The sequence below is a fragment of the Bactrocera latifrons genome, unplaced genomic scaffold (genome assembly GCF_001853355.1).
Source record: "Bactrocera latifrons isolate USDA-ARS-PBARC rearing strain unplaced genomic scaffold, ASM185335v1 scaffold_5, whole genome shotgun sequence".
Taxonomy (NCBI): Eukaryota; Metazoa; Arthropoda; class Insecta; order Diptera; family Tephritidae; genus Bactrocera; species Bactrocera latifrons.
This window is the reverse complement of record NW_017537156.1, coordinates 1,871,416-1,888,753: the sequence shown is the minus strand read 5'-3', so window position 1 is coordinate 1,888,753 and position 17,338 is coordinate 1,871,416. Positions and strand designations below refer to the sequence as shown.

Below are 17,338 nucleotides of genomic sequence, written 5' to 3'. Positions count from 1 at the left end.
AAATAATAATAATATTAAAAGAAAGTAATTTTTTTAATGAATTAAAGAAACTAGAATAATAACGGAAGGATTTAGTATACCGTTCCAGGATTTCGAGATTAAAATGGGTATGGTCGGATAGAGGATAATCTCCTGATAGTGATAATTTTTAACTTTAAACGCGAATATCTCGAAAACTGTAAGCTTCCTGCGGCTATAACTCCTGAAATCCTGGATCGGTATACTAAAGCCGACCCTAATAAATTTAAAAAACATTTGCTAGTAATAAACAAATTCTAAAATATAAACAAAAATAATAAATTGGAAAATCGGCACAAAAATCAATATCTAAAAAAAATAAATAAAATATTTAAAAACTTGTTGTTTGAAATCAATCAAAACACTAGAAAAAAAAACTAAAAAAAAAAAAACAATTTGCCTAATAATAAAAAATAAGAATTATTCAATGTAGTACAGAATTAAAAAATATAAATTTAAAAATCAGCATAAAACTGAAAACCAAAATCCGAAAAATATACCAAAAATAAATCTTATTAAAAAAATTTAAATTGAGACTATAAAAAATTTAACGTAAACCAATGTTATTTTAAATAAATTAACAAACTATAAGCCATTTGTATAGAAAAAACTATAAGAAATATAAAATTTATATTTAAATTTAAAGTATGTGTAATAAAAGTATTCAATCAAGACTCCAAAAAAAAAAGCATGTAGGACGATTTCAGGTAAGCACACATCCTGAAAAGTCTCTCTAAATTCTAGCTTCAACCGCAAATTGAAGCACATATTTGTATTCATGGATAATATTGTCCTTGTCTGCCTGTGTTGCCTGCATGAGAGTGTGTTGGCATGAATACTCGTTTGTATCTAACTCAGCGCAATTTCATTAGTATTGTTGAACGTCTATTCTATGCGTAACTAACAGCATACATATGTATGTACAAGAATCAAAATAAATAATATTTCAACAAAAAACAAAACCATCTTTTCAGTTTCATAAAATTAATAACAACAATTGTGCCACTAACTGGAACTGGAACTGCCACGAACTGGAACAAAATGCACTGTGTGCTAAAAATAACCCCAAAAGACTGTATTCTAACAAATATATCTACATATATGTATATATATAAGCACATTTGTTTAAACAATTAATTTCATTGGAAATAAGTGAAGTTCAAGTCAAGTCATAAGCTCGCTACATATCTACAAACATATATATATTTCTTTTTATAAACATACACTAAAATACAACTTTATTTCCATAAACGGAAAACCGGTGTGCTTTACATACGCACATATAGTACATACATATATACATACATACGTAAATATATGCCTGTGTGAATTGGCCGTTTTTGCTTTGAATTATTTTATAATCTTTTGCATTTGCATCATTCATTTATTGCTTAAAGAACAAACCATTTGCCATCGTGATTTGAAAAACGCTTGTACCATATATAGATTGTGATGATCGTTAGTTCCAGAACTTCTGTACATTTATCCAGGTATGTTGGACAGCTATAGTCGCAGTTCTGTGGGTTTAAGCGGTGGCAGCAGCGGCATCCTAAACAATAACTCCAATGCGCTGTGTGATGATTCGTCGGGTAGTGAAGACGCCAGTGAGGGTACTGCGCATGCGCCGGTACAATTTTTATTGGGTGGTGCGCCGACACCGTCCTTGAAGAGCGCCACCTCAACAGCGGCCGCAGCAACAGGTGTCGTTTCGCGGACTGGTGCTGCTGTCAATCACTCGTCACTGGATGTGAATGTGTCGAATCATATTGGCAGTTTGGGCAACTCAACCAACGCTATTGGAACGTCCGGTGTGGCGAGTGTAAACGCTCAAAATGCAACCCCACCACCCTTACCGCCGCACAATAATGCTTATAATTCGAGTTACTTTTTGAATGATAGGTAAATTTCTATGCGTTTTATCGCCAATCTAGTATCTAGTCTGGTGTTTTACTAACATACAGGCGTACATGTTGACATATTTATGTAAGAAATTAATAATAAACGGTAATACGATTAAGGAAACAAAAAGAATAAATACACGCTAAGGCTTTAGACGTCCAAACGACAGTCGGGACTAAGTAAACGGACTAGAGACTGTTAACTGACACGAATAGGAAAAAGATCTAAATATCGTGACAGAAAAGACATTTTTTATATTTATCTTCAAGATTTAATGGTCCATTTCCAGAACGGATGGGTCTACGTTATGATAACATATCCAGATTTTTATCCATCCAAGTGATGCAATATTGATGATATAAACCAGCCCCCAAAATATGTACATATGTATGTATTAGGTTGTCAAAAAAGTCTTGCGGTATTTTCGCTAGTTGTCGCTGAGAGTACGTAGTTCTAGTTTTATTCGTCGCATCGGGTCATGCTATACCTTTTTGGAAAGCTCATTTCACGCGCTAACACGTGTTTGATTGATTGTCATTTCTTTTAAGTCGTCCGTGAGTTATAGCATCGCAAACATGGAACAAAGTCAAGAGAAAATACGGCATATTTTACAGTACTATTACGATAAAGACAAAAATGCATCTTAAGCCGCCAATAAAATTTGTGCAGTTTTTGGACCCGATACAGTTTACATTTCCACCGCACAACGATGGTTTGAACGTTTTCGTTCTGGTGTAGAGGTGGTCGAAGATGCGCCACGCTCCGGAAAGCCTGTCGTCGAAAATTGCGATAAAATCGCTGAATTGGTCGAAAGAGACCGGCATAGTAGTATCGGTCAAGAGCTGGGCATGAGTCATCAAAAAAAAATTTTATGAACAATTGAAAATTCAATAAAAATATCGCAAAAATACCGCAAGACTTTTTTTGACAACATAATATATGTAGTATCGGGTCAATGCTTTAAATTGTGGATATTTATATGCAGAGTGTGTTCTATTTTATCTGCTCTTTATTTGCAATAAAAGCAAATCCGCTGAAAGCATTTTTTTATTTTAAACGTTTTTTTTTAACTAATTTGGCCTTTGCCGTGGTCAAATCTGACCTTTGAGGCTTTTATGCAAATCAGTATTAGATCTGGGTATCCAAAAGAAAAATAGTCAAATAAGTCCATAAAGAAAAGTGGAGCTCTCCTTGAAATCATCGTAGGGAACGTGACTGTACTCTCTCAAACTGCATACGCTTCGATTCTGCAAGCAATAAGTTCACGATTTATTGTTTTAACAATCCTAACTCAAACCCAAAAGAAGTATTAACGCGGTGCGTGTGTTGTCAATTATGTTTTGGTTCGTGGAAACACCATATATTGTCGAGACATGATTTATCTACAATTTTTGGCAATGACTTCAAAAATATATCTTCTTAGGTTAAGACTTAGCGGCCTCACTATCGATATTTATAATTTTGTAAAAAGTTGTACACATGAAAATTCTAATAAGTTTCCAAAAAATTTTCTCTACGTTAAGGTAAAGCAAACGTAAACGTTTAGAACTTTTGGTTTTGATTGTTAGTCAAAAACCTTTTACAGACGAACATTTAATTACCAAATTATGACATACAGCTCTTGTACACATCGAATAATTGATTTTTTTTACTCGTCGATTAATACGTAAGATGTCCGTTTAGTTACATATCGAACTTGTTCGTTATTGTCGAAAGGGAGGGTATACTTCATTCGAGTTTTTAAAATAGCTCTAAATTTCAAATTTCTGCTGCTTCTATTTTTTTGTCATCAAAAAAGCAATTAATAGAGTTCCCTAAAAATATAGTTTTACTTCAGTTGAAAAAGTATTCTTTCGGAAGTTGTTTGTTTATAAATATTATTTGCCTCTTACATTACCAATGGGGCCGTCACTTACTACTTCAATGTTTTTGAAGTATATGACAAATACAACATAGTGTTTTATGCTCTTTCTTTCTTGCTTTGGTGGAACAAATTTTTGTTTTTTAACGATTTTGAACATCAATAATGTTATGTAAAGTTCACACATAGGCTTTCAGTCAAAAATATTTTTTTATATAATATGAATACAGGGATAGCAACACTTTACGGTTAGTGAGAAAACAGAAACATATCATTCAAACCTTTATTTAAATCGATAAATGAAAAAACGATTCTTCGAAATCGGTTGACTCTTTGGTTTAAATTTCTAAATCAGCTTAAAATTCTCCAAAAGCCAATTGTACCTCTAGTTATACTGTATTTAATCCTAAACTCCTGTCCTAAAGCCAAAAGTATGCAAAAGCATGTTTATAAGACATGCCGACCTTTTTCACAGAGTCACGAAGATTTTCAGAAAGCTATGCAAACTTGTTGATAAATTGAATATTTGAACTCATCTTAAGTAAAGCCTTCTCTCACGCGCTTGGCAAACGAAAATTGAAACAAAGCCGTAAGTTCTAAATTTGGAAACGTGAATGTTACTATATTTTTTGTATTTTTTCACGCATATGCATTTAGCTCAGTGTACTCTAAACGACAAGCTAAGCATCGAATGAAGTCGAAACCTTCGTATATGTGAATGTGACTTAACGCTAAGGAAATGTTCTATAAAAATGTAGTGAGCTCGGTTGGCGACTCTTATTACATTACCTTGCCAGTTAATGCTAATATACGTAACTGCTTATTTTTTCCATGCAAGCAAGAACGCGCTTTATCGGCAATCACCACGGTAAAAAAATGTATGAATTATAGGTGATCAGAAGAATTATATTTTTTTACCTTTCACTTAATTACTTAGAAAATGCGGGCCTCTTGTTGTTGTTGTAGTAGCGCAGAACTCTGCCGAGTTAACAGTTCTTGACCGGATAAAAAATCGGGATCCGTTTCGGTTACATAGACCCGACCGTTGTGGAAATGGCCTCTTCGAAAATTCCGGTCCGTGAGTATCATCCCTCTCGTCGGTCCTACTTACTGCATCCGCTATTTATGAAAATAACGCGTAAATTGGACAGTTTAACTTAGCTAGTATTACATGAGATGCTCTGTCAATACGATTTGAGATTTAATTTTTAAATATATGCAAAAATAGAGTATCCAAACACAATAAACTTATCGACCCAAACGAATACGTATATTGCACAGTCAATAAATAGCCTTTATGGGCTGACTCCGACGTTGTTGTCATTAGTTAAATATTATATTTATATATTTTATGTTTTTTATATACTTTGTTAATATATAATTTTTTTATATATTTCATTTATTTTTATTTTTTGTTAAGCTTTAATTTTTTTAGCTTGTGCTTGCTCATGATATACTGTATAAAACATCGCTCCACTTACAGTTTACAGAAAATTTATCGATTTGTCTTTATGATCGCTTATTTATATAATATTAATAATAACTGTTAATTTTGCTTATTTTTTCAATTTGTTGATTTTTCGTATGGAGAAAATTTCATAAAAGTCATCCTCACAACAAATATGCAATCTGCACTACAACCATGTCTATACTGATCCGGACTGGTCGATAAAAACTGCACGCACCAAACGAATCTATAAATATTTTTTGCTTGATTGACAAAATAATTTGTATGTTCGTGTGATATTTGATCTTCACATGTCAGTTAGTACGTGTTTCGCTGCTGTTTTTTTTTTTTACCAGTCCGTGTCAAATTTATTATTGAGTGTATTTCTTAATTTTTATATCATTATCATTTAGTATGAAATATATTATATTTTACAACGTATATATCTGTATGTATGTGTCCTCATCTCAGTCTCACTGGTGTTGATGACAGTCGTCATAGTCCGTCTTCATCAGAAATCTCCATTACGGTACCACCACGTTTGAAGAAGCATAATTCGTCTAATTTAGTGGTGACACCATCAACAACGGTAGCCGCAACAACAATTACACCACCAACACCAATACCGCCACCACCGCCGCCGCCGCCATTGCCACCACATCTTGCAGCGGTCGGCACAGTGAACCGTGCACCACTTCCACCACCTCGCAAGTCTGCACAGAGGCTGTCTCTTATACACATCTAGATGTGTATAAGAGACAGCACCAATACCGCCACCACCGCCGCCGCCGCCATTGCCACCACATCTTGCAGCGGTCGGCACAGTGAACCGTGCACCACTTCCACCACCTCGCAAGTCTGCACAGAGGTTTGTTGCGTTCGCTTCTTTGTTGAACAAGTCCAATGGAAAAGAGCCAAATTTCAAACCAATTCACCAATTAAATGCGCTTTTAAGTGCAGCTAACAACCCGAAGCCAATGTGCCCTGCCAAATGCACTTCCTCTTTAGAATATAATCAGCACTTGAATGTTACTCTCTTGCGCTTTCCTATTAAACGCTTAATTATCTAACTAATTTCGTTGGCAATTATCAATATGCAACACCTTCTGTCCTCTTAACAGTTTAATACGACTCGGTTCAATTGATGCAGTTGCGCCCCTTTCTCCTGCTTCGCACAGTGTTTATACATATATATGTATATACAGAAAGCAAATCCAAACCCTCAAATTACATAGTCAATATTTACCGTTTTCTTGTTAACCTTGATTCTTTTCTTTGGTTTTACAATTTCAGAATACAAAAAACAAAATCTTCTACATGAACTTCGGTGTTCTTGTAGTTATAATTCTTCACTGAGTACCCCCCAAAAAATATTGATTTATGTTTAAATTCCATTCTAGAAATGTTAATAACAATTTTGTGAATTGTAACGACTTTTTATAAATAATGTAAAGATCTAAACATCTCAGTTATGTCATTTGAACACCCGTTACTGGCATCCAGACACTTCTGCACACATACTTACACACTCGTACATCAATCAACATGTTTTCGAATTAAGTTAATTCTAGGCAATGAATACCAGGATATTAATATATTATTAAGACACTATGATCTGGATAATCGAGAATTTTAGGTACTTTATTTAATTATTATAGTACTTTGTATGAGGAATTCTAATAGTTAATACTATATATAACCCTTGGTGCTATGTAGGCGCTTTACCAAGTTTTAGTAAATTATCGACCGATATCTATAAAAAAAAATAATGAAAACGTGCTATTAGAACTAATTTTCCGCGGCAACCAACTTGTTATATATTTGTATTAAAAAAACTTCCCATAATGTTCAGCAGCTTTTGAAAGCTTTTTAGAGTATCCTCATATGCAGCATAACATTCAGATTGAACGCAAGTAAAGAGCAGAGAGACTATTAGTAATTTAAAGATTAGTAGGATCGATTGATCGTAGGATTCATTCCTTGGAATGGATTGATTCTTTTTATTACCAGAGCTCTTAGGGTTGGGTGTTACCCACATGAATTGGTTTGGTTGCATGGACCATGTACAGTTATGCAAAAAATGCCTTAATGCACAAACTGACAATATTCAGTAACCCACAGAAAATACTTTTAGCTTAAATAGTTAAGAAATCAATTCATAGGATAATTCTGATCAAATATCCATACATCAAATATTCAAACCTTCTAAATGGAAACTTATAAACGCTCCGCTTCACTGAACAATCCCAACAGTCCAGAAGAATATTAAAGATCTTATAAAAAGATTGTTGGAACAAAATTGTTCATTACCTATAAATCATATTATATGCATATATAACAAAGTTGAGGGCAAAGAGTTAATAATAAAAATCGATACTAACTCACCTCATAGATGATTAAATGTCTAAAAGTTTAGGTACTCGGTAAATATGTAGTATTTTAGTTAACATTAAATTTTTTATATTTTTCAGTTTATAACGATTAGTGAAAAATTATGTTTTAAAGCATTTTTTAAATTATTTTATACTTTAAATTTATTTAATTTTAAAGTCATTTCCCATTTCTGGTTATTCAAGGATATCTAATGCTTACTAAAAAAACACATATTTTAAATTAAAGGATTTTTTTAATGAAAAAATACATTATGAGTATATTATTCAATCATATAGTTTAAAAATAAAACCAATTTAAGTATTCTCATACCAAAATCTTACAAACCTTTTCAAAAAATATCCATCCCTAAAAAATAATAGTTTTTATAAAAACTACTTCTTAAATAAAAAAATATGGTTATTTGTTAATGGGAAAAATATTTGTATAAATATTAGAAAGCAAAAATAATTAATTAAGTCTAGATTTTAATTAAAAAACAATAATTTTAATTAAAATTTTAAACTATTCTACTAGCACTAATAACCCTAATATTTTCGTTTTAGAATTATGTACTTTATTTTATGTTCTATTATTTATATATGTATGTATTTCAAATTAATTTTTATTAGTATTTTAAGGACTTTTATACACTTGGAAGTTTAAAAACATTGATTTTTTTCGCGTATACGTTGACTGCACATATATTTGAGAATATTCTCCGAAACTTCGATTTTTTTTATTTTTGATACCACGATCGAATTCAGTTTCGAATAATGAATACGCTCAGAGTTTAAAACTTTAAGTGAGTTTTCGGAGTCGAGGAGGAAAGTTTCTACGAAATGTGTTTATTCGGGAAATTTTCGCATGACTTTTGTAGATACATACATATATACATTGTGACCAAAAATACCCGGAAATTGTAATTCAATTTTCTGGTAAAGGGTATTTCAAAAAAATGTATTTTACTAAGTTCGTAGGACTGGCCTTAATTACTATGTCAAATATGAGTGTGATCTAACAGGCAAGTAATAAAGAGATAGAAAGAGAGCTTGACATCTCTTATGAGTCGTTCGAACGATCTTGGTGGCTATTTTAGGTATGAAACGCGTTCTCGCTCGCTCGCTGCTTTTTTTTCAAAAAGAGTACGATTGTGACCGCAATGAATACTATCGTTCAATCACCGTGTTTGCCAGATTTGGCTCCATACTATTTTTTCCTGTACCCCAAACAGAAATTGACGTTCCGTTTACAGTCAATCGAAGAGACAAAACAAAATTTGCTGAAGCAGCTGAAGGCCATTCAAAAAGTGCTTATGAATGTTTCAAGGAGTGGAAAAATATTTGACTTAAGTATATTACATATGGTGGAGATTACTTTGAAGGCGAACCATATAAATATTGAATAATAGTTATATAGTTTGCGATTTATTTACAATTTCCGGGTACTTTTTTGTCACAATGAATCTTAGAAACAACATTTTTCACAATAATTTTGATTATTTAAACTATTATGTGTCTTTGCCAGACACTTTTTTTTTGAGGTCCTCCTGGGATCAATATCGCTAATTATTAAAGTAAATATATTTTATTTATTTATTTTAAAAAAAATCACAAAAATACGGTTTTTTTCTTACATGCAATTTATATACTACCCCCTAAAGCCCCGCCTAAGTGCAGCTTTCATTAAGGTAATTAGCTTTAGATATAAAATCATTACATTATTTAGTTGCTTTAAAGCTTTTGAACACCCAAGCTTTTTATAAATTATTTAGAATTATTATTAAGATCGTTAATGATTAAAAAGTAGACTTAAGTTAAGCTTGTAGCTATTTTTATTGTATGAATATATTTACTATTTATTTCGTACCACGAAACGCGATTATTATTAAGCCATTCACTCAATCAAGCCACATTAAATGCATACGGATACATACAAATATTCGTACAAATCTACATATATTTAGCATGTATTGGACAAAGTATATGGTAATATTCTTGGTATTTGTGTGTGTCTTCGCCATTGCGTGTCACTAACCACCGCCTCATTCACTTACTCACTCACTGCCCTCAGCAAGGCTAATTCATTAGACTCATCAAAAAAGATTTCATTCGATTTGTATTTCTCCTTCTCATTCGCAACACAGCCAACTTTTGCGATCCCAAAGCACGGATCTGGTACCAATGGAAATCTACACGTTCCTTAATAGACAGCAACAACAGCATAGCACGAAACCCAACATCATTAATGGCAGCAACAGCAACAACCACAACAGCCTTTCCACGGGACAACAATTCATTGGCAGCGGAAGTGGAATTGTTGGAAAACTTAGCGGAACCAACAAGAAGATGGTCAAGCAGCACAGCACAACTAGCCAACAGTCCACATCGTCCACATCATCGTCCGTCCATTCAACACCATCCGCACCTGGTGCACTCGGCGCAGACTCACGCAGCGGCAGTGGCAAGGGACAATCCCCCGGACGTTGGTCATCCCATGAGCGCATCTTGCCAATCCATCAACAACAGCAACAGCAGCAGCACGAACCTCAAATGCTTATTTGGCAGTCAATGCAGTCTGTGCAGCACAAGCAGCCAACCGCCGCTCACGGACAGCAACAGCAGCAGCAACCACAATCAGCGCAGCACGCTGGAGATAAAGAGTCGTTCATGCAGCCCCAATACACAGCAATTGCTGGAAAGCCGCCCGCTGTCGGCGCAATACCCGCACAATACCAGCAATTACCCACCTCGCTTAGCCTGCAATCGCTGTGCGGGGGGCAGACACCACAGCATGGGAGCGATAATATCAGCCTCGGCACCGCCGTCGGCGCCACCACCACCACCACCACATCTGCGCCAGCTGCTGCGTCGGCACACAGTGATACCCAAATGGAGGACCAACTGTTGCTCAGCGCCGACAGCGCCAGTCTCGACGGCGGCGCCACCATTAAGAAGCGAAAACGACGTCTGCGCTTCCCCTTCGGCGGCGGACACCGCAAATCTGCCAGCAACGCAAGCGCCAGCAGTGGCAGCACAGCCAGCGTCAGCGTCAGCTCCAACAAACATACATAGCTCGCATAGCGTTGACTGTCTGACAACATCCTACAGGGGCGCCGCCGCCGCCGCAATAATGGAGGATGAGTTGACGATGCAGAAGGAACAACAACAACTACAGCAGCAGCAGCTAGGCAACGATGACGACCGCATGCACGATGTTATGGACAACGATGATATTTTCAAAGAAAATTTTTATAAACGTAATAGTAGCCACAAAAACGCCTATGCGCATGCCGACTCAGAGGCGGAGGCATACTCTCAGGTTACTTTGAATTTTGCTAAACGAGCCGCGCACGCCGCTGCGACTGCGCGGCAATTAAACGAGCATGACAATAATAATTTTAGTGATACCCAAGGCGACTTGAGGAGCACGCCGACAAGTGGCTTCACGATAACGGCCACCTAATTGCGGTGGTCGAACGAAATATTTATATTTTTTAACACAAATGTTACACGTCTTCCATGTATGACGACTGGAACCGACAACAATGCGAATAAAATGTGCGTGCGAGTACTTAATTTTGCATAATTGTACATACGAACATATACTAATTGGAGAAGGTCACATAAACACATTGCATGCAAGCACACTCACACAAACTCAGACATAGAACATAGTAACCCTGATCTCCGAAAGCATGAGTAACTCCTAGACATGTGCCCAAACGTCATGCTATGGCACATCACTTCAGTGCTTCCTCGCATTGCGTATATATTTTAAAATCTAAAGCAGTTTAACCTAAACAAACTTCGCCAAACGACAAGTGAAAATAAAATAAATTTTTTGTACAAAAAAAAAAAGAATTGATATTTTTGTGAGCTATGCAGACCAAGTTAGTACTTCAGCGTTAATATAATGGCATTATTATAGACATAACGGTAAAAAATAAGTAAAATTTGTTTTATGAGAATTCAAATTGTAATTTTTAATTTGCTCCAAAACATTGACGTTGAAGCGCTATTTGATACGCAGCTCTATGGCAACCATACATTAACGGCATTATTTCTGAAAAATGAAAAATCAGTTAAATTTACTTTATCAATAAAAAATTACGAAAGTTTCATTTACAAAGCATTTCAAAAATAAATTTTCGTAATAAAGCCGCAAATGATTTGAGTGCTTCCCCAAGCAAATGCGAAGGCAACACTAGCAGCCAAATAAAGTTGTAAAAAGTTTTTGTTGCAAATACTGTTATGAAAATTTTTGTATTGCAAATAATTAGGAAATTAGTTCAATATTTGTAATGTGTATAGTAAAAATGAAAATGAGATATTTTGTTTTGTTTCCATCCATACTTGTCCATAAAACTTAACGGTAATTGCAATCTTCCTCGAATTGCGTGATGCGACACACTTGTATTTTATAGAAATTGTTCCAAAAGTGCCTCAGCGAAATCACGATATTTACAAAGAAGTAGTAAATAAGTTGTGAGTTTTTATTTGTAAATAAGTAATTCGTAAAATTTTTATTTTTTTTTTAATTTTGTAATGCAAAAATAAGCAAAAACAACACACAGATTTTAATCAAAATAAAAACGAAAAAGCATTAATAAAAATGCAAAGAAATTAAAAATTAAAAAGCCACTGTTTAGAAAAATTAACTAAGACTCAAATTTCAATTTTTTTTTATAATTTTTTAAACTACATAATTTGACAACAGAGGTTACTGTGTTGTTTTGTGGATTATTTGCGCACAACTGTTCGCCTAAAAGCACAGTTAGACCGTTACAGAACTGAAAAACTCGCCATGAGAAGCAAAAAAGACAACTAGAAAAAAAAATTGATTTTTTTTTAATTTCATACTCGTCTCTGTGTAATGTTTTTTGTCCATTAAATTTGTATTGAAATCTTTTTTATTTAATATAAACACTTATAATTTGCACCTTAAATCATTGGACTGATATTTCCTTGGCTATGAAACTTATTAAATGCTATGATAATATTGTATTACTTCTACAAGTGCATAAATGATTTTTATGTATGTTTATATTATACCTAACTTGTTGCTGTGCATGAACGTACAGACAAACGTTACGTCGAATATTTACTTACTAATTTGGTATTAATTGCAGACATTACCTAAATAAATAATATCTAATATTAGTATATTATGTATCTACCTAAATGATAGCAATATTTATAGCATAATAGCGTTATACTATACATACTTAATACATACATACATAGAATTATCCATGCGGATAAAGATTTTAGCAATATTAGTACTAATTTGTAAAAGAAAATTTTACAAAATACACATACACAAGGCCAATATGTATGTGTGTGAGAAGAGAAACAAATTTATTCAACACACCAGACACTAAGCACTATACCTAACAACAACAAGAATGAAAACTTAAAACAAAAATAATAATGTATTAAACTATAATTATAATAGAGAGCAAAATTTGCCACAATTAAGCAACAGTGACAGACGCAAGAAACTTTTTCAGCAAAATTGCTGAGAAAATTATATCATTATATACCTTTTAATAAAAATTACCTAGAAACAGTAAACCTTTTTTTGTCTTAAAATTTTGCGGGCGGTTTCTTGGGGTTGGAAAACAGGCGGTGGATCTCTTACCCCGCAGGAAAAAGGTATGGTATCTTACGATCTTGGTCGCCAATCGACCGGCCCAAAACGTGAAATTATCGGCTCACCGAAGTGTTCTTTCAATAAATCCATTGAATGATGCGCTGTGTGGGAAGTGGCGCCGTCTTGGTGAAACTAAATGTCGCCGAGATCACGAGCTTTAAGACATCAAATAGTCGGTTATCATGGTTCGAAAACCGTTCGCCATTGACGGTTCAATCTCACCGGCATCATATCATTTTTGATGAAATATTGACCGATGATTCCACCGGCCCAAAAGTCGCTTAAGAAGATCGATCGGCTTCACTTCTTGTACAAGCTGTATTTTGTACGTTTTCAATTCCCATACGTAAGTGAAAGTTACTCCGAAGAAGCTGTTCAGAGCGGACCACTATAGCATATAGCTGCCACACAAATAGACCAAAAAGTGTTTTTGATTGTTTTAATAGATTTTCCTTTGCAAGAACATTTGGTATTAGGTCGAAGGTAAAGTCGAAGCAAAGACTGTTTGTTTGGCAAAAAGTAGCTTATCGGACCGTAAAAATGCTATTGAGTTAAAGTTTCAAAGCCAACCGTTCGGCTAAAAGTAAAATATTCAAAGTAGTTCCTTACCTGAAAGTGGGTAGACGTCCACGATTATCAACGAACGCTGATGCTAGACCAATAATAAGATAGATCTCTAAAGCTGACAATGGAACGAAATCGCCATAAGTACAGAAGTCAGTGAATGTACCTTTCGCAGAGTTCTTCGAAGAATTTGTTTTGTGGTCGTCATGGACAGGAGAAACCTTCGCACATTATAAATGTATTTTGAGAAATATTTTGTGATAAATAAAGGATAAAGGGAAAACCCCGTTTATTAATTAATAGTCAACAAATTAAATTTTCCCGGTTATCTTAATACTGTCAGATTTGGTTACATTGCATAATGTTTGAAAATCAATTTTTGAGGTGCTTGAACCATACTATTGATTTCGTCACAAATATACAAAAAATCCAACAAAAAGATGTCAAATGGAGTCGAATCTGTCGGTTTGGTTGGCCAATGAGTAATATCTCTTGATCAAAGAAGAGAATTTTTGTCACTGAAACTGCATAGTTTGGTTCAGTGTGAATGGCGAAGCCTTTGTGAAACCAGTAAACATCACACAATGTTCCGATGTAAAGCGATTTATGATTAGAAAACTCTGACGGGGTAACCCTCGATAACTAATTACTGCACGTTTTCGATATAAAACCACGAATTTCGTAACTTCTAATTTGGACGCAAAAAAACCTGGGTGTTGTAGGTAAACTTTTAAAGCTCTTCACGATCGAAAAATTGGACATTTGCTACGCTCCAGAATAAACTTTAGTTCTTACCAAACAAGTCAACAGCTTTAAGGGATGTCCTACACTGTTTCAGCAACAATAAAACATTGAGCCTCTGTAGCGGTGGCTTTTAATCAAAGCTGTTCAAATTTACTGAGGAGGGATATGTAAATTACAAATACATTGCTCGACTCTGCATTGTTTGAGCAAGCGACAAAGATGGAGAAATATACCATATTATATTATTACATATATATACCAAGAGCCAGACATTGCACAAAACACCGTTTCGATCCCTTTAAATGAGATCGAAAACAAAAACGAGCTCGATGCTTAGGTGTCATATGCAATATATGTTAGGATTAATTTCTGAAGAGGATGGTTACTGGTTATTAAACGTGGGTCATTTATAATAACGTAAAGCGAGAATGGTCGTGGTCGAATCGTGGTGAGTCGGCGCAAACGCTAGCCAAGCTAGGATTGGCGGTCAGGAAGGTTTACTTATGTGTTTGGCGGTATTGAGCTGCTTTTTACGGCTGAATTTTGTACTGCCACAGATTGCACCGCCTAAAGGAAGCGATCGCCCAGAAACGTCCAGCTTTGGCTAATAAGTGAATAATTGTGTTGGGTATGGACAATGCTGGCCCCACACAGCAATGGTGATTCACCGAAAGCTTCAGGAGCTTAGTTGGGAAGTTCTTATGCCTTCGCCTTATAGTCCGGACCTGTTTCTGTTCATGGTGAATTATTTTGTTGGTGAAAGTTTGCCTCAAGAGGAGCTTGTAAAAAAATCGATCGATTCTTCAAAATGGCAACAAGGTATCGAGCAAAACGGTACATATTTGATCTCAATCTTTTTATTATGAATATGCTAAATAAAACCTTCAATTTACCGAAAAGAGCTTCCTTATGTACATTCTGTCAAGAAAGTATCCGGAATTTATAAATAAAGCGAAAATTTTTCCAATCATTATCAAAATTTTTTTTATCGCCTTCAAAGTATCATCAATTTGTAGCGATGCTTTCTCCCAATGCCACATTATAGCATCAAGAATATTAGCGGAGCATTTAAGTTCTGTTGAAGAATGGCTAGCGAACTGGCGTACAAATGTGAATGTACAGAAATGTAATCATGTTACATTTTCGCTTAGACCAAAAATGTGCCCGGGAGTAAAAATAAACAATATTTTAGTACCTCAAGCGAACGAAGTAACATATCTTGGTATTCACCTAGATAGAAGGCTCACGAGAAAACACATCTCTAGTAAAATAACATGTATGAAGATTAGAGCTGCAAATTTAAATTGGCTTTTAAATAAAAACTCCAAACTTAGCCTAGACAACAAWGTGCTTTTATATAATGCGGTCATAAAGCCGATTTGGATGTATTACATTCAACTGTGGAGAACGACCTGTGCAACTTATATTGATATAATACAAAGATTCCAATGAAAAATGCTTAGAATAATCACGTCTTCGCCATGGTACATGCGCAACGAAAATATCCATAAAGACCTTGGTATTCCTATGGTAATGCTTTGGTACATTCCTGCGAACCAATACGACTTAAAAGAAGAGATATGCCTGCGTATTAAAGAGAGACGTATCACCAAAACAGCTCAATCACTTGCTTGAGACTGTCTAGTTTTTAAATAGATTTAAGATTTTATAACTTATTGTTAGACTTTAAGGAAAAGCAGATCCAATAAATAAAATAATTTTGAAAAAAAAAAAATCCGGGATGGCCTTCAACTTTCGCGTCGATTTTGTTTTGATGTCTTCAATTGAGTCGAAGCGTGTTCCCCGAAGTGGATATTTCAGTGTGAAGAAAGGTAAAAGTCACATGGAGCTAAATCAGGGAGATTCGGTACTTGTTCTATTATATTTGTTGAGTGTTTGGCCAAAATTTAACACAAATACGTTAAAAAATTTTGTAAAATTCGATAAACACTATTGAGGTCGACTGACATAAACAGCTCCTGTAAACACACTGGTTGACAGATCGCGCTAATTTTTGGCTTCATAATTAAGGACAGTTATACTAACCCAGAAAAAAAATTTACCTGTCTTCCATATAAGCGGGAGATGAGAGGGGGAAATAAATAATTCCGCATATAAAAGTATAATATTAAGGGATTAGTTACATTGGTTTCCTCGGGTGAAAAACAGCATTTCCAGGGACCCCTGGGAAAAAAGATGCACCCGCATTGGCAGAATAACTCCTTACAAGATCATCTAAAGTGAAATATACGTGTTTTAGCTAAAACATTAACTTAGAACTTAGACGAAGAAAAAAAAAGGGGAAATTGGATTTTTGAAAGACATTTTAACAAAAAAATTAAATCGGGGCCTAGCTAGCCTCGACCGCACAAGTTCTGAATTTAGGATAATTTTGTAGAGCTGTTGTAGAATTTAATAAGACAAAAAATCGATTTTTTGAAACCCGTAAACGCACGTAACCCCTTAATGTTAACAGCGTGGTATTCCAAGAGTATGTTAGTGCTATTGGATTAGAAATTTGTATATTTAACGTATAAAAATTGTTTACTTTTGAATATTGAACGAACAATCAGAAATCCATACTAAATGATTATTATAAATTTTAAGTTCTTAAAATCAAAACCAATAACAAAAAGCAAATGTTAACCAAAAACAAAAAAAGATCAACGTATAAAGGTATGTATGTAAGTAGTCGTAGTAATATATAGTAAGAATAAATAATGCAACAACATACATACCATACATACATATGTATGTAAGTACTTAGGCGTCCGTTATTC

The 17,338-nt window shown here is 34.6% G+C and overlaps 1 protein-coding gene across 5 annotated transcripts in view; it reads left to right on the top strand.

Moving 5' to 3' along the window:
* The window catches only part of LOC108973723 (stromal interaction molecule homolog), a 32,669-nt gene extending 21,211 nt beyond the window's left edge, over positions 1 to 11,458 (top strand). For 2 of the 5 annotated variants that reach the window (XM_018941164.1, XM_018941165.1), the window contains exons 10-11: positions 1,488 to 1,917; positions 9,742 to 10,759. In XM_018941164.1, the coding sequence (XP_018796709.1) occupies positions 1,488 to 1,917; positions 9,742 to 10,669 (1,358 nt within the window). In that variant the 3' untranslated portion in view covers positions 10,670 to 10,759. Of the gene's footprint in view, positions 1 to 1,487; positions 1,918 to 5,696; positions 5,949 to 9,741 lie in introns of all 5 variants that reach the window. The other 3 variants (XM_018941169.1, XM_018941166.1, XM_018941167.1) reach the window with 3 other exon arrangements.
* Positions 11,459 to 17,338: the final 5,880 nt, after the last annotated feature.